At 29.6% G+C, this 19,104-nt stretch overlaps 1 protein-coding gene across 2 annotated transcripts; it reads right to left on the bottom strand.

Annotated features, from left to right (window-relative positions):
* Positions 1–2,456: 2,456 nt before the first annotated feature.
* LOC132736190 (E3 ubiquitin-protein ligase TRIM45-like) lies at positions 2,457–12,452 on the bottom strand. Of its 2 annotated transcripts, none has more exons than XM_060723285.1 (7): positions 12,369–12,452; positions 10,125–10,996; positions 9,741–9,847; positions 9,523–9,581; positions 9,255–9,373; positions 8,366–8,450; positions 2,457–2,581 (listed from the first exon to the last, which is right to left on the bottom strand). In XM_060723285.1, exons 2-7 carry the CDS (start codon positions 10,975–10,977, stop codon positions 2,503–2,505), a joined length of 1,302 nt encoding a protein of 433 aa, XP_060579268.1. In that variant the 5' UTR covers positions 10,978–10,996; positions 12,369–12,452; the 3' UTR covers positions 2,457–2,502. The 2 variants fall into 2 exon arrangements, with proteins under 2 accessions (XP_060579268.1, XP_060579270.1); XM_060723287.1 differs by having other exon boundaries at positions 9,774–9,847.
* Between the last annotated feature and the right edge of the window lie 6,652 nt (positions 12,453–19,104).

Genomic DNA, 19,104 nt, shown 5'->3' with positions numbered 1-19,104 from the left:
CTAATTGAGGGAAACATATTTAATCATTTCTCTGTCTTATAAGTATGTTAGATTGAAAAACGATATTCATTATGTGTGCATTTTAGTAAAACAATGAATGATTTATCTTCAAATGCTTTGCTCTTTTTTTATTAGGTCTATTGGACTTTGAGATTATATTCATATGCTTTTGAACTGGATATTTATTTCTTAAAACTTGCAAGTGACACATTCTTGGAAACCTGGAATTAAAAAAAAAACAATAAACTCCGAGATACGGTCAATGGACATGGCAAGCGTGTATTGAAAGGTGGTCAAACCTAAAAAGGGGTGGCTTAAAAAGACCTGATTGTGTTTTTTAAGCATATACCTTTTGACATACATGTTGCTGGAAACGTGTAATTATATGCTACCTGCTGAACATACTAAAAAAATTATTCTCTTTGTTTATTTAGTAAAACAAATTCCCTCCAAATTACATAGAGCATAACGTATTTTACAGTAACGAACTTTGACCAATGAGTATTTGCATTGTGAGTTGATTGAGGACATCTTGTAATGAAAATTGTTGGAGATCTGTCAGAAACAAATAAATGTTATATGTATATGAAGAATGAATTAAAAAAAACGGAAAACAAATAATATTAATATATTCTGTTCGCGTTTTGAATATTTTTATACGATATCTCACAATACTCATTTACAGTTAGAAAAGAGTAATGCAATATGTTTTACAGAACAACATTCACAGTAAATGTTTTAACACACACGTACAATTAAAATACCCTCTTTCATTCGTTTTATATACCATTGTTTTTTTTTTTACCGGAACAAATCGCCCCCCCCCACACACAAAAAAAGAAAAGTTTTGTAATATTTTAAATACATTTCAACAATTAAAACGACGCCATGTAATATAATAAATCTTTATAGCTACATGTAATCTACTCTTCATCCATATTGATACTTTGAGTTCAATCCATATGACTGTCACTGCATAAAATAAATATTTCTACAAAACCGTTTCAATGATCCCTTTGTAAAATTTTAATGGAGGTTTAATCTTCGATTAAATTGTAAGACAGATGCAGCCGAAAAACGGAACGTTAAAGTGAACGTTAATTTGTGGTAAAACGGTAGAGTTAACAAACATTTGTTGTGTTGTTACATAATTTATTACATAGTTACTCAAATCAAAATAAAATCCGCTTAGCTAAAACTGAACTCTCTGGTTAAGCTTTTACACGATCATTATGCACATACACAGTTCATCAAAATTGAAATACGTGAATTAGAACTGATATAAATGAGCTTCGTCATGACACATCCAACATAATGGGTTTTCAACCAGCATGGATCCAGAACCGCGCAGTCTGATCAGGATACATGCTGTTCGCTTACCAAGTCTATTACACGTAGAGAAACAGATAGCGAACAGCATGGATCCTATTCAGACTGCATGGAGGCGCAGGCTGGTCTGGATCCATGCTGGTCGCAAACTCACATGACGTCACACAGCCTTTGCAGGTATAGATAAACGGAGAACAATAAATGCATAACCGCATACCATCACGCGAGCACTCACTGATGTTTTATGTTTTTAATAGATGCGTCACGGGGCACCATGCTTGAAAAGCTGGCTAAAATGGTGATTGATTATCAATTAAAGTATCAAATGATATGGTACTCGCACGGGAAATGTATATCAGTTTTTGTAGACGAAAAAAGAGGACTTTACTGCGTATTTTCAGAACCAGAGTTCTATTTGTATGCAAGAATAGCAATTTTATTCGTGACATAACAACTGAAGAAACCATCGGATTTTAAATACCAGCTCAGCAAGCTTGCACGTATGAAGCATCTATGAAGATTGGGTAATTATTTTATAGTTATAACTATGTGATAAAATAAGCATTATTATTCTGTATAAAACACTAACACCAACAAATAGTGGTTTCTGCTACTTAGCTACTGATTGGACTAGCGTATACGAACGGTATACACACGGTAAAATAAAGAACTTATTTGAATTTGATGGAAATACTTAAATAATTTTAAAACTGTTTTTGCTTAATTTTGAAGCATGATGTTGCATGTTTTAAATTACCGATTTTGAAACGGTACATTCAATACAATACGGTAAAAATTGAATAATGTGTGTTTTCAATGTAACACACATTTTACTTTCGGGAAAATCATAATAACATTTTTACTTTGTATAAATGTTGTATCACCTTTAGATTTTTTTTAAAGTGATAAAGTGTTAAACATATCTTTAAATTAACCATTGGAATGTAGATTGATGGTATATCCGTATTTGACAAGAATATAAACAAATATAAAATATGGATCAATTATGTCAACTGCTTGAATATCAGAAATTGCATGTCATACCTTAATTATTAAGTTTTATATCAAACGTTTAACGGCAATGTTTTATGTAATATTTACAAAATGAATCGTCTTTGTAAATCTTTATGAAACAAATAATTACAAACGAACATCGCAAACACTACTTAATACTTACATTTGAACTTCGATTCGATCGCCGACTTTCCACTTGTTTCCATATTTTTCACCGGATTTACTTCCCATGAACACCCTTAAAATACATTTTAGATAACATGTTTGAGAATAAAGTTTGTCAAAAATAGGACTCTTATCTCTAAGCAGTGCTTTTATAACATAAAAGTTTTTTTGTAGTTTTTAGTTTGTTTTTTTTCATAATACTTTACATTGATACTGAATTAAAATACATTGTTGTTAGTAGTTAGATCACTGTGATGCTATTTGTCAATTAAGCTCATTATTGTGTGTGCCAAGAAAAAAACAACAACAAAATAACTAGGATTGTCTAGGAAATGAAACAAATAACTCTATTCACAGTGAATAAATTTTGACAAAACTACAATCAATTTATGATCATACTTTGTATATTATGTTCAAGTTGTATGTATATGAGTGGATGCTCAACAATAATGTAAGAATTATGTTATTCGTTCTTGTTAAATAACATACACATTTAATCGTGGATAAATATTCTTCTCATTTCAGATATTGTTTTTGCTTTTGTTATTACAGACGCCATAACATAATAACATGGTTTTGATAAAAACACCAGTTTGACACGTTAAGTATGATGTGACATTAAAAAATAAATATCTAAAAAAAATACATCCTTAATGAAGATAATTATGGACATCTTATGACACGTACTAAAAATGCAACAAACATACACAATACAAGGCCTGGTATAATATAATCTAACTAGTGAATATATTTACCATCTTTAAAAGTGGATAGTAAAATAAAACGTTTCGTGCATGTAATATTTATCTTTATTCATATTACAGGAATTCCATCGAGGTCTTACATAGATCAGCTTGGACACTCAATACAGAAATATATATGCAAAACAATTTAGATAAATTCTCAGAAATAAATTAAAAATCGTATTTGTGAGGTATTTAAAAACCAATTTAAGTGAGAAGAATTGCAACGCTTTTCAGTCGTGGGCCATGTTTATAATACGAATTTACATTCTTGAAAAAAGGGAGCAAGGAAACTATTTGCAATTTTGCAAACAATTTAATTACGTAAACCTACTTAAAACTATTATCGAACAATCCAATTCATGTCAAACAATTTAAGTCGAGTTCCTTTAATATTACTTATCATCGTAAAGCTTCCGTTTATAATATTGCATAGACATAGCTTCTTTAATATTGCTAGATTTAGCAGCTACAGCTATGAAATCCCTTATTCATTTGAAAAGTTTTGTAATTCAAAAAAGTAATTGCGTGTATGCAATTCATAATTTACATGGTACAGTGTAGCATCTATATGGTATATAAAACATAATTTATTGAGATATTTGTAGCAGTAAGAAGTCCTTTTTGAAAACGTTGTTTAACAGAAAACCGCTACATTATCTTTAAGCAAAATATATAATCAAGATCATATTTACGTGAACATATGAATAGCTCTAAATAATTCTGTATATCGAGATTACAGTCCTTTACCAAAAGTAACTGAAATGTTGAGTTAAAGTTTTAATAGCTCATTTCTTAGTTAAAGTTTTAAAAACTCATTTCTTTGTTTATTTCAGTTTAATGATTTGCCATCAATTAATGAACATTTATCTATTTGGAGATTGTGCTATTAGAAGTTATCGTGTTTCAGATAATGAAAGGGCTGTTTTATAAATCTATGAACTTCTTCAAACATGTTGTAGTTGTCTGTAATTCATACAATTGGATTTATCGAATTATTATATCTGATATCGTGTAAATACTAATTTTCGTTGAAATTAAGAGAAATGGGGGGGGGGGATCTGACTACGGTTCATGTTAAAAAGCGTGGGATTTAGCCCTTGCAGTTATCAAGAAGAAGATTCTTGGAGTATTTCCTATCTAATGAAAAAATCAACCAAGGGCTATAATTTGAACAAATTTGAAATTTTAAACGATGCAGAAAATGCAATTTAATGTAGACACAAAATCTTGCTATTAGTCATTTACTCTAATGGTTTTATTGTATACATTACTGAATACAATACTAGCCACAATTGGACTAGTATAAAGGTGTACAAACGTATATTGGGTCAAATACAGACTTTGCATCTGTAAGCCCGAACAAACAATGACACAACTCGACAATTGTATAGTTTCTTTTAAACAGTGGAGCACATATAAAGGACATATTTTGAAAGAATGGTAAACATTTATAATGAAAATGATTGACAGGCACATTCATTGTGAAATAGCACACATTCTTTTCAAATGTACAGATCGTGTACACTGATTGAAACAAAAGATGAAACTGTTGATATGGGAGGATTCAATAGTAAGGTACATGTTTCCATGTCGCTTGATGGCAGAACAAAGTTTTTGGATCTACAAAAATAGCCATCATACAAACGCTTCTTATTTATAAATGCGTTATATTGATTAATATTAATATAACAGTAAAGTATGTGTTTGATATATTTCACTACTTCGAACTTTGGTAATAATTCACAGTAAATAAAAGAGGAAAAACAAGAACAACATTTTCAAAATACAAAAGGAAAAAATACAACATTTGTTATATCAGAAAACGTTTGTAGAAGGATAAGACACTAAAATTAAGTTGGTTTTTTTACTGAGATCTAATGGGTTTAATTATTCAGATTCAACTGATAGCTTCGTCTGTTTTGGTGGGAAATATATTCTTAGTTACAACAAAACATAAATAATGCGAAGTTTCTGTTTGCATATATCCGTTATTGTTGTTTTTTGTTGATGTAGTGTGCAAACAAGTACTACCTTATGTTTTTTTGTAAATATTCTATCACGTTACAATAGCTTTCCTTCAACTGTCTCGGAGCTTGGTTTAAACAGTCTAAACAAGTGAATATCCAAATGTTTTATTTATTTAAATAGACATGGTCTTAACACCGAATAGAACGCTATTATTATTTAAAATATATCAAACTATAAAACTTGTTTATATACTTTTTTTCAAAGATGTGTACGTTATCACTATTTAAGATACATCAAACTATAAAATGTGTATATGGATTTAACAATGACCTGTAAATTATTATCATTAATAATTGACAAAATAGTAAATTTGTGTAAAATTAATAAATCCCTTATCACAAAATGTGTTACGTTAATATCGTTTTTATAGTTTAGTTTACCAAACTAGAAAATACTTTTTCCCAATTTCAAGTTTGTTTTCGAAAGAATAATGAAAATAGCCTTGAATCAAAGGGTAAACGAGGATGATCCAGAGTGATTATAAAACTTTTGAAATTACCATGTGTAGTTTAAATTAAATATCTAAACCATACATTAAAAACGGAACGTAAATTTTTAAGAATATATATAACTATAAATATATTTGGTATAATGTACAAACTTTGTCATGCGATTCTGTAACTAAGTAATACATATGCGGCCGCACGCAGATTCTGGGACAGTTTTTTTAAAAGTTAAATTAAAATCCAAGTCAAGAATAAAATAAACATGAAAAAGCGCAAACTAAAAGCCTCATTCTGATTCATTCGAATGATGCTATTATAATTCAAAAAATTGTAATTAAAATTTGGGCAATTTTATTAAAAAAAAAAACAGTGGGTTCAGAGTGATAGTGCGGTGTTACCCAGTGTTTCTAAGCCCAAGAAATGGCGTTTTAAAGACAAGCAAAATCCGTAATAATATTTAAGTTATGTAATTTTAATCCGTACAAATCATCACAGTAAACGCTTATAAATGGTTGATAGAAACCCAAAAGGGGGAATTATCCGGTGAAAACAGAACCTCAAATACCGGGTTTTTTTAAAACAACAATGAACAATTTGCAGAAGGCATTTTCCCATGTAAGACAGACAGAATATTGGACAAGAAATGTTCGTAAAATTTTCGATTTGGGCTTGCACAGGAAGACCCAAATTTCAAAGGAAATGATGATCGCTTAGGCTTCATAGACCGAAAATCTTTAAACAATTTGAAAAATAAAATGTCAATTAAGGTAATTTTGATATATCATATAACTTGACTTGGTAAATGTCTCAAACCTTCAATTAAAAACAAGTTAATTAATACAGCAAATCTACCTATAAAGTGTACAGGGTGTCGAAAACATTAAATGCGACTTTTTTGAATGGTATTTGAAATTTCTTTAAAACGTTTTAGTTAAAAAATGTCCGTTTACTAAACGCTTTGCAAAACGTTCGTTCGTTATATAATCTGGAGGATGACGGAACAGGATATTCATAGAACATATTTGTAATTCATTGCCGACAATTATTAAATAAATGAAAAAACACTATTTTATACCATAGTGAATGACTTGAGTCTATTATAGAATTGACAAATGATGAATGATTATTGTGTACAAGCATTCATTGCATATTCCTCTTTGTAAAACATTAGCGAGTGGTCGAGAAACATTGTCCACATAATGTATTTCACATGTGGGAAAATCAATGTATATAACTAGGATATATATCTGGTGTAATAGTTAAGCCCTGAGTTGGAAACAAACCTGACAAACTATTATTTACCATCTGGTCATGAACCAACCAGCAGACAACAATTCTTCAACATGCAAATGAATATCTAGAGTTTGACTGTAATTTAAAGGTGCCCAATTTCAATAAATTAAAAGACATTCTCATTTTCATTTAAATAACCAAGAGGAACTGAATATTACACAAAATAGACAGTAACAAACTAGAAAATTTGAATAATTATAACAAATCTTTGCAAAGATTGAAATATTTTAATTCTTCTATATTTTTATTTTGCTTGCCAATTTGAAGGTACAGCATGTCCTTAAAAAAGACATTTCGGCATGTGATGTGAAATCGCTGATTAAGTAAGAATTTCATTTTAGTTACAGACTTTGAATAAGAAAGACAAACAGCTAAATTATTTGTTCACATTATGGTTAATGATATTGTTACGAGTAAATAATTATTAAAAGAGTTCATTAAAACTATTACTATATTCAAATTATTTGCATGAACTTACATGTTATGTATCAGCAGAACTTCACTTAAATAAATATTTTATATCAATAAAATATTTGATGAAGATGATAGTTTTACAATCATACTGATTTCCATTTGAAGAACATTATTTGAGTCAGACAGAAATACCGCTTAAATGTTACCGTACTCAAACATATTTTATATGATAGGCAAAATTTAATATTTAAAACAAACATCTGATCATATGGAATTGTAAAATTTCATGTGAAATGTGCATACGTTGATAAAATGATTTGCAAAATTTCCACAACTTAATGTTTATAAAATCACATGAACATAACAATATGATCGAGCGATATTATTCACTGAATGTACCACATTCAAGTAAATGTCGTCTTTATAAAAACAAAATAGTAAAATAAAATAATATTCATTTATTGTTCGGAACTTGGGTGCATCTCCTGTGAAATATTTATAAATAAATCATTTAATTAAATACTATATGACATGCTATACTTTTAATACATGAACATGTTTTTATTTGGCAAACCTTTTGCCAACCACTATAAACAAACTCTAATTAGAATATCAAGAAACGAAACAAAAATTTTAGACATGATTTCTATCATTCAAAAGGTCTTCTATATGTCTGATGGAATCACGTCAACCCTATCAATGCATTGCATTTCCGTCTGTGTATATGCATAAAAGACTGACAATATGAAAACGGCGCAAGTAATAAAACATGTATTTAATTGACCTTGTTTTACAGATTTGGAAGCATTGGGGTCTAGACAGAACTTGGCTTAGTTATAAATTTATTTAATTTTCTATTCTATTCAATCACATACATATTTAAAAGCGAAGGTAAGAGTATGTTCTAACAGAAAAACAATAAACACATACTTGCCATCTGAATTGTATCCACGGGAATCTTTTCCAAATCCAGGTAGAAGATTATTTGGATAGTCATCCGGTACCACACCGATAGCTAGAATGAAATTATATTATATGTATTATTTTATTGTAAAAGTCAATGAAGAGTTATCCAATTTGATAAGTATTAAACTTTGAATTAGAACAACATAAATAAATAAAAAAAATTAAGTGTACACTTGTACATAATGAATAAATTAATAATAATTAATTATTAATTATATAAATAATATTAATTAATTATTTAATCAATAAATTTATATAAATAAATAAATAATAAATAAAAAAATAAATTAATCAATCAAGTAAATCTTAAATGGTTTACGTTTACTGTAAGACACATTTATTTAACGTAATTTATGACTAATTGAATAATTATGTAATAAAAAAGAGCCACGGTGTTCCTTGAAAAATAATGCTATTGATACTCTGATAAAATGAAAAAATATTATTAATAAAAATAAAACAAACTATAGCAACTCTCTTGTAAATTTGTCGTGACTAATATTTCCGTGGAATCTCTTTGCCTCCAGATATTTATATTCTTCAAAATTTCCTAGTTATGTATTGATGGCAGATTATAAATTAATTTTCAGAAAGTATTTACATATGAAAATGAATATTTAACTTAATACTCCTTCATATATTTACTATTATAGTTACATATTTTGAAATAGCATTCATTTGTTTTTGGTTCTTGACGATAAGGTATCACTGGTATTTATCATAAACATGATATGCCCAAAAGTCTATCTGAAGGTAATGAAAATTTTGACGACTCTTCTTTAATTCCTTTAGCAGTATTATGGTACAAAACTAATTATTAAACTACATTTGATCGAACGTTGCAAACTGTTACCTATATATCCGCCTCTACCAATGCTCACAATCTCGATTTCAAAGGTAGCTAAATCATCACAACTAACTGTGTATTTGTCAATAAATAAACCACAGTCGTCTTTTGCTTTTACAGCACAACTGTAAAAGAAAAGAAATCATTCGGATTTATCAAAGCAGGTAAAGATTTCCTTCAATTAAACAAAGTTTTGTAAAACATTTCTATTTTGAAATAATTGCATATAGATTACAAATATTAAGTTACTTTGAAATTAGATGTTTTATGTCACCTGATTAAGTCTCCGTCAATGATGAGGTTTTTGCAAACAAGTTGTCTGTCCAGCAATGACTGAAAACAAAATATAACGCGAAATTAGTAATTATTATTTATATAATATAAACACTCTTTTCATTTACAATATATTTTGATTTCGTGATGATTGGATAAGTCGTTTGGAAAAAATACAAATGAAAGTTTCAACACACTCAAATAATATAGGGTACTCACTTGATTTGTTTGTGAACATTGATCCTTTGTCACTTGAATTGTTTGTGAACATTGATCCTTTGTCATCGGTGTTGCTCTGTTTGCTTTTACTGTTTTTTCTCTAAGTGCTGTTTATGAAATAAGAAGAGAAGCAAAATGAATACATTAGTTTACAAAATAATTATAAGAACGTGTATTAACACTCGGGATTAGAAGCTACTGTATAACATGTATAACATTAAAATAATTCCTTTATATAAACCATAAATGAATATAACAAATGTTAATTCTGAGAACATGTTTTATATAAGGCGTTTTATTGATATGACACACATTATTAGTATAAAATGGTTATCTTGTTTAAACATGTATCATCAAAAATTACTTCGAAAGTTAGAAGCTAACCTGCACCAGATTCGTTAGGCTTATGCATCACTCCTAGTTGTTTACAAGTTTTCATCAACTGTTCGAGATTACAGTCAGGCATGAAGTCGTACGTTTCGATCTTATTGTTCGCTTTGATTCTTTCTAGCTGGTCTCGGACGAGATGGAGATTTTGTTTGTATGACAAGGAACTGATGAACAATTTGTAAGGCTGATCAACTTCTGATTGTAATGTGTCTCTCATACCATTTGTTTCATCAACAAGGCGTTTGTTTTCTTCTTCCAGGTTTTCGATCTTTTTCATGTCAGCTGCCATAATATCATCTCCATATTTTAGCATTGCATCAGAAAGTTTCGTGATATGTGCAATCATTTCATCCCTGAATATGTTGACATCAAGAGCAAATTTTTTGTTGATATCTTTTACATGGTCCTTGTTGCTTCTGATGCTTCCTAACATAGTTTTTGCTTCACTGTCATACTTCTCTATGTCCTTCGTCAACTTTATGAACTCTTCATTGTCTTTATATCCATCGATTTGTTCTAGTATATACTCCACTTTACAGGTTTTATGGGAAATTACCATACAATCGCCGCAACCTACTTGGTCATGTTCGGGACAGAAAAACTTAATATCTTCGTTGAGATGTTTAGTACAATTATCGAAAGTTGGTGTTTCTTTGCATTTTGATTTAGCCTCGACTGATTGGACAAGTATATGTCCCCGGTTAAGCTTGAATTGTTTGTGAGTATCAAAACATCTTTGGCACATTTCTTCTGCACATTGTGAACAGAAACCATCTGAGAATGTTGACGTCTTAAGTTGCTCACAGGGTTTGCAATAATTACGAAGTTTCTTGCCAGATACCTCCATTTTTCAGTCGTTGAATTATCTGAAATAGAGTTGCAACAACACAAATCTAATTTCATTTATTTAAACGACACTTGTTATGCTGTTCTTGTAACAGGAAACACTTCAAGTGATACTTTCTTTAAACAATTAAACAATTATTACATTTAATCGTTATGCTAGTATTGTATTTCCACGACAATCTGTTGCCAATTATTCTCTAAATACAAAGTAACATGTTGAAATAAATAATTTGAAGTTAAACACTTATATGTTAATAGGAAAAAAAGAAGATATCATATCACAGGAATACCATTGTTTTATGAAACAGAAACTCCAATTAAGAGAATATAATCAAAAAATCACTTGTTCTGTGTAGTGGATGTGTGAGTAAGAAGTTATGGAATTCCCTTCCTGATTTTTATAAATTTATGAAAGAAAAAATAAACCGAAACAGTTATGCCTTCTTTTATTATTAAACTCTTTTATCAAAAATGCAATTTTGATTAAAGGTAGCCTAAGATATGTGACATCTTAAGATGTTGAAAGAAGCATGATAATCAGGTAAATATTGATGAAATTAAATTAAATTTGATTGATTTTGACTTAAGTGACTTATTTTAGTAAAAGTAAAACTGCAGCAATTCTCTTCTGTTAAATTATAGCACATTTACACAAAACAACTAAATATTCTCGATTTACACTTCCGCACATATTTTTTTTGCGTAAAAAAACAAACGTTTATGACAATTTCCGTATAAAACGCAGTTCAAGATCATATCAGATTACCCTCGTATTTGCAAATTATTTATGATTTATGATTCGTGGATAAAATTGGATTGCGACTTCTGACTGTCTTTGACCACTTTTTGGTATTGTAAATCTCGGTTGCAATGATGATTCTTGAATGCGTTCAAAATTTGATATCTCGTTTTTTTTTTCAAGCAAACTGTTGGTATGTTTGTGCACATTCACTACGTGAGAGTGTATTGAAAACCTTGCGCCCTCCCCCAGTCCTGATTCTTTTCGTGTGGTCTCATTTATTAGAGAAAGTCGCGTATCAAAATGTAGTATCTATCATTTTGAAGAAAAATATAACGAAAACAAGGCCTTTTGACAAATTCCTACATTCCAGATATCCCTGTGTTCTCGGAAGGTTAACAAGTTAGATTCTATATTGGACATAACTTTAAAATACATTTAACGTAGCCTTATTCAATACAAAAAAAACATAACATAATGCTGCTGTAGTCCAAATTAAAACTTACTTCAGTATTTACCTAGTTTGGTATAATACATTGAATTTTATCATATTGGATCTAGAATAACTGTACTGGAAACTTGTGCATCAGTCGGTAAAAAACGTAAGACAAAAACTATCCAAAAATCTATAATCACGTTGAAAGTTGTCTTACCTGTCACGTTAAAATATTAAAAGCTGCAGTATACCGGTTAACAAATAACTGTACATCCATTCACCGCACAAATAATAGTGAACTAATATACATTCAGCATTTAAAGCATCTCTTAAGTTAAACTTCCGTTAACATTATTTCAATATCAAGTGGTATATACATTTTACCCGGTTTGGAAGAGTAAACATTACATGGACAAATGTTTTTCTTCCGGGTTAATTGACGTTGGAAAATTGTAATATATGTGTATGCTATAGAACACATCTAATTTATTAGACAAAGACAAAGTAAGTCAATTGCATTAATGAATAAAGTTAAGATGTCGGTGGTTTGTTGTCATAAGGTATGTTAGTAATCAAACAAACTTTCAAAATAATATCTTACATGCACGTAAGTATGACAGGACACTTTAATGATATACAGCAACGTGTACATGCTCCTGATGGTGGCTTTTATAAAAAGCAAATACAAATGTGACTTCTAGATAGTATCGTTTGTTTAATCCAATCCAACATGTATGCGCATAATTAGGCCTCAATCAATATAATGAAGCCTCGGCCTAGATTCCTTTGGACTTGATTTACTAGATTACAATAACAAAAACTAACTGAATAATCTCATAAGCTGGAGCTATTAAAGTAAATGGAAACAGAACTTTTAAATTATTTAGATAAAGAAATATTATGTTTATTTCTCTGCTGTTAATAATTTACAAAATTGTCAATAAAAATTAGTGTATCAATATTCCAAATGTTAGATAGACTAAGTACACATATATTTACTTTATACAGAAACATTGTTTACTTAGTTACGTTGATGAACAAATAAATATGCTATTTAGTTCATGTGTACATTTATGTAATTATTGTGCATGTTTTTAAGTTATGTGAATATTGCACAACTTGATGTACACCTGAAACACGTGTGTCATTTTGAACAATCTTAAGGCATTGTCAGCAAATTAAATATGTCGAAAAACAGTCAGGTCGCGCAAAATGTCTGATTTGCGCAAGTGGGTCTTAGTCAGTCTATTTTTGCAGATGGGTATATAAACTCGAATTTCGCCTCTATTTGAGTTTATTGGAGTTAGTTGAAGAGATGTTGTTCTTGAGTTGAATTGTTCTACATAAAGTGCTTCATGTCGTTGACTGTTGCTAGAATATAATTATAATGCATTGTTTGTAGGTAATATTGTTTGTTGCTCGGTCGTGAAAGGGTGCGTTTATTGAATGCCACCTTCCCTTATTGATCTTGTCTTTCACTTTTACTTCTTATTCAATAAACCAGCATACAGCATGGCTGATTTGTGTCATTCGTGTTTTCGCTCCACAACCACGCCAATGAAAACTGGAGTATTAACAAGTTAAAATGGCTAGGGCGCAGAACGAAAACGAGCTTATGCAAAGTTTAATAAATATATAACTTCGCAACTCGGGGCGCGGAGCGAGATGTTAAGAAATGCAATAGTTTGGTGCGAAGCGAAAACAATAATAAGCGGAGGCGCGGGCGAAGTTTAATAAACAAAACTTCGCCCTGCATCCCCGCTAATTTAGAGTGTTTCCGCTAATGCGAAAGTTTGCAATTTTAAAAAGCGGGGGCACGGAGCGAAAAAACGCCGTTTTACTTATTAAATCTCGCCGTTTTATTTCTTAGATCTCGCTCCGCGTTCACCCGCTGGGCAAGGTTTTATATATTTTACTTCGCCTCGCGTCTCGCTTAGGGTCGAGGGTGAAATACACAAATAGCACAAATAAGCCACCATTCACTTACAATAATAAATATACATGTATTTCTAAGTCAAACAAGTTAGAAAACATGACAGTTTCAATCGATTATTTCCATGTATGCTTGAGTGCGTAATTCAAACACTTAAATTTGAAAATGTGAAACATGCTTAATGTCATATGACATACCAAATGTTGGCCTTGGTTTATCGTTATCAGATAAATCGGGTCAGTCAAAATCAATGTTGAAGCTAGAATATAATATGAACATAGAAAAATAAAAATGCCATGTTTCAGTGTAATAAGTATTTGCTTAAACAGTCATTTAACTTATTTGCGACGGTAAAAGTAGAATATAATATATAAATTATATTGACATTAAAATGAAAGAATGTTTGTTAAATTAATATTGCAAACGTAAAAGCAATTTTAAGAAGAAGTGTAAAGTTAATCTGCTGTAAGTATGTAGTTACTGAATTATCTAGCTTACAACACTTAGGTGGTCCTTCTTAAAAACTTTGCCTCACTATTAGAGCTTTTTGAAATAACGGCTATATTTCTGGATACCATGGTACGCATTTGGATAATATTATTATACAAAATAATTTATCGATATTCAATCAAAAAAAGAACATGGCGTTCTTGTGTACTATAGGACAGCACCAGTAAAACCAAATAATCTCCAACGTGGACATAACAATTATAACATTATTTTAAATAATCTCCAACGGAGACATAACAATTACAACATTATTTTAAATAATCTACCACGTGGGCATAACAGTTATAACATTATTTTAAATAATCTCCAACGGGGACAAAACAATTATAACATTATTTAAAATAATCTACCACGCGGACATAAAAATTATAACATTATTTTAAATAATCTCCAACGCGGACATAACAATTATAACATTATTTTAAATTATCTCCAACGCGGACATAACAATTAAAACATTATTTTAAATAATCTCTAACGCGGGCATAACAATTATAACATTATTTTAAATAATCTATCACGCGGACATGACAATTATAACATTATTTTAAATTATCTCCAACGCGGACATTACAATTATAACATTATTTTAAATAATCTCCAACGTGGACATAACAATTATAACATTATTTTAAATAATCTCCAATGCGGACATAACAATTATAACATTATTTTAAATAATCTCCAACGTGGACATAACAATTATAACATTATTTTAAATAATCTCCAACGCGGACATAACAATTATAACATTATTTTAAATAATCTCCAACGCGGACATAACAATTATAACATTATTTTAAATAATCTCCAACGCGGACATAACAATTATAACATTATTTTAAATAATCTCCAACGCGGACATAACAATTATAACATTATTTTAAATAATCTCCAACGCGGACATAACAATTATAACATTATTTTAAATTAACTCTAACAATAACAACAAAAATATATACTGACACAAACATGTAAGTTCATGGCTAAATTATAAAACATATAAAATACACTTGTTTTGACATTGATAAAGATTTGCATCAGGTAATTTAAAAAATAAACACTTTGTAAGTGCTAAAGAGTTGTTCTTTATCTCTTGTCTACATTCATAAACAAGATAATGGCGATAATGAATAACAGTATTAGAAATATCAGACAACATAAGGCAAATAGAAAATAGATAATTCGTATGACTTGTGCGTACGATTGATATATCGATGTGCATAATTGATCATCAGATTGCTACTGCGTGACTACCACAGCAAGGGCTACTTTTGCATATGTTATCCCTTATCGTAATTTTAGGTGATTGCCATATACAGTGTGCTAATAACTTTCTCTGCTTATTTCAGAAAACATGTTTTTTTACTTTTAAATACATTTCCAAATTTTCATTGAACAAAAAAAGCAAGAACACAAGATTCTGGAGGTACGCTACTTAAAACCCAATTAATTTTTTTTCATTTCCAATGTTGACATAACTTCAAATGTTGATATTTAAGAGGTAAGATTAGTCTTCTTGTTGTTTTATTTTGTCTTGAACCGGTTACAAATGATAAAGACATGCAAAATACTTAAACGTCTGATATATAGCATTTTGATCTGTGAATATTCCATCACAAACTCAGAAATAATCATTGACTTGACTGACGGCACATCAAGTACATTTAGTAAAATATATCATTTAAAAGCAGAAACGCTATTCTTGAAATAGTTATAATTGAACTTAACGTCAATAACGCTATGGTGTTTAATAATTACTTTTGAAATCTATAAACAGACAAACGGGTTTAGTTTGGGTTTCATTTTGATATGAACTGATTTTAAAGTATTCATTTATTATAACAACAATGTGTAAAGATAATATATGCGAAAGTATTCTATTGCTACTATTATATCAATACATTGTTGGTGTCTATTTTTATTATATAATGTCGATGCCCATGTGCCTTTTGTTTTCTTACAATTATCAATCATTTTCACAAAGCATGAACATAATAAGATATGATTTTCAAACAAAACCTCTTTGTTTGTTTTTTCTTATTACTGCTAGATAACTACTGGCACACTATCGGCGTTAAATTTAACAAATAGCGAAAAGAGTTGATGGTTATATAATTAGAGGTATATGTAAAAGAACAGGCTGTGATAAAACAACCTACATATAAACGGGGCATCGATATTATCTTATCAGATAAGATATCCGACAATCATTGTATGACACACAGACTAAATATAAAAATGACATTCAATAAAAAGTTCACAAGACAATTTAGAAGACTGAGATTAATCAAGGTTAAGATCAGGACATTATGATATTTCATTCATCTGTGTAGGTTTTTCCTCCTGATTCTAAGAGATGTCATTTAGGAGAAACAAATTTGTTAGTGATCAATAAGTATTTGCCGATGACGTTTCAACATTTGCAGATACAGCTATAAACTTACAAAGACATATAAATACCATAGAAATGTTTTGCAATAATAGTGGACTACAATTAAACACCGATAAATCTAAAGTCATGGTTTTTCGAAACGGTGGCCCATTGCGTAACTACGAACGCTGGTACTTTAATGGCATCAAATTAGAAGTGGTTTCATACTATAAATATTTGGGACTATATTTCACTCCTAAATTGTGTTGGTCTCTCACGCGAACAACTCTTGCCAAACAAGCTTCTAAAGCAGTGTATTGTATTCTGAGTCAGCAACGATACTTTGGTACCTTTAGCCCTAAAGACGCTTTTAAATTATTTGACACGATAGTCCGACCGATTTTGTGTTATGGTGCAGAAATTTGGGGCTATCAGTATTCAGCCATTATTGAGAAAGTGCACACAGACTTTTGCAGACGTATTTGTGGTCTAAACCAGAATGTAGCTAACTTTTTCCCGCTCCGCGAATGTGGCAGGGCTCCAATTTCAGTACATTATATAACCAAATGTGTAAAATACTGGACTAAACTATTACAAATGCCAAATGAGCGTTATCCAAGACAATGCTATTTAATGCTACGCAGACTAGACGAGGCCGGTAGGAAAACATGGGTAACCTGTATTAAGGATGTTTTGTTTGAATATGGGTTTGGATATGCGTGGATTGCTCAAGAAATTGGAAATCATACAAACTTTATGGCATTACTGGTTGATAGAGTCAACGATCGAGCTACGCTAAATATCCTCTCGCAAGAAGAAAACTCACCCAAAGCCAATTATTATAAGCACTTTAAATCTCATCTAGATACAGAGAGATATCTGTCAATACATCTGCCATTTAAATTGAAAAGACAATTGGCGAACTTTAGATGCTCTGGTCACAATTTAATGATTGAAAAAGGACGCCACCAAAATATTGACCGACAATTCAGATATTGTCCAATTTGTCTAAATAACAAAGCTCATTATGTTGAGGATGAGTATCACATGTTGCTCCTATGTAAATTATATGATGATCTGAGAACACAATGTTTGATTCAAACTTGGCTTAACTGTGAACCAAACATAAATTTATTTTATTCAATTATGTCATGTGACGATGAATTGGGCATTTTCGCTCTTGCAAACTATATATACAAAGCTTTGGAAACTAGAAATATGTTTATTAAAAATGTTGGAACATCCTAATTTAACTAACTGGAACCGATAATAAGAACTAGATGATGTTAAATGCATACCAAAATTATACAGTGAACAGTATTTAAAGAACACAAATAAGTTGTTCCTTTGCCGTGCTTTAAAACACATTCTTAAATTCAGCATGTTAATGTTGATAATAATACTCTTGTTACTCACTTATTCGTAAATAATTACCGCTTAAGTATTGATCACGAATAATATTTTATGTATATGAATTATATATTGTTGATGCATCATTTATTTTGTAAATAATGAACTATTATAAAAATGTACAATATTATGTGTATCGTGGGCCGGAGGCCTTTAACTACAATAAAACGTATGTTATGTTATGTTATGTTATGTTATTCATTTCAAGTGGTTTTAACTTTCCTGAAATAATATACATACATAAAAGGAATAATATACATATACAAAAGACCGTCCGTGGCTTAGCAATAAGATTGATTTCTTCAAATATGTATTACCCTTCGGGGTTCGAGTCCCATCAACAACATGTACATATCCGTATGAGGAATCTTTTTTAATAATAATAATAATAATAATAAAAATAATAATAATAATTATAATAATAATATAAATAATAAAAATAAAAATAATAATAATAATAAAATAATAATAATAATAATAATAATATAAATAATAAAAATAATAATAATAATATATAATAATTATAATAATTATAATAATAATCATAATAATAATAATAATAAAAAAATAAAAATATTAATGTCAATAATAATAATAATAATAATAATAATAATAATAATAAATAATAATAATAAATAATAATAATTATAATAATAATACTAATTATAATACTAATACTAATAATAATAATAATAATGATAATAATTGCAAGCAGGTGTTTTTATG

This window comes from Ruditapes philippinarum, unplaced genomic scaffold (assembly GCF_026571515.1).
Source record: "Ruditapes philippinarum isolate M1 unplaced genomic scaffold, ASM2657151v2 ctg1841_1_1_1_1, whole genome shotgun sequence".
In the NCBI taxonomy this organism is placed as follows: Eukaryota; Metazoa; Mollusca; class Bivalvia; order Venerida; family Veneridae; genus Ruditapes; species Ruditapes philippinarum.
This window is presented reverse-complemented; position numbering and strand designations above follow the sequence as displayed.

What these genes read in the sequence shown, in the direction of transcription:
- LOC132736190 (XM_060723285.1), bottom strand. Translation starts at nt 10,977, where the DNA reads ATGGAGGTATCTGGCAAGAAACTTCGTAATTATTGCAAACCCTGTGAG. An exon ending in TGGTAGAGGCGGATATATAG is followed by an intron (nt 8,451 to 9,254) that starts GTAACAGTTTGC and finishes ATTTCATTCTAG; the next exon opens with CTATCGGTGTGGTACCGGAT. An exon ending in GGATACAATTCAGATGGCAA is followed by an intron (nt 2,582 to 8,365) that starts GTATGTGTTTAT and finishes ATGTATTTTAAG; the next exon opens with GGTGTTCATGGGAAGTAAAT.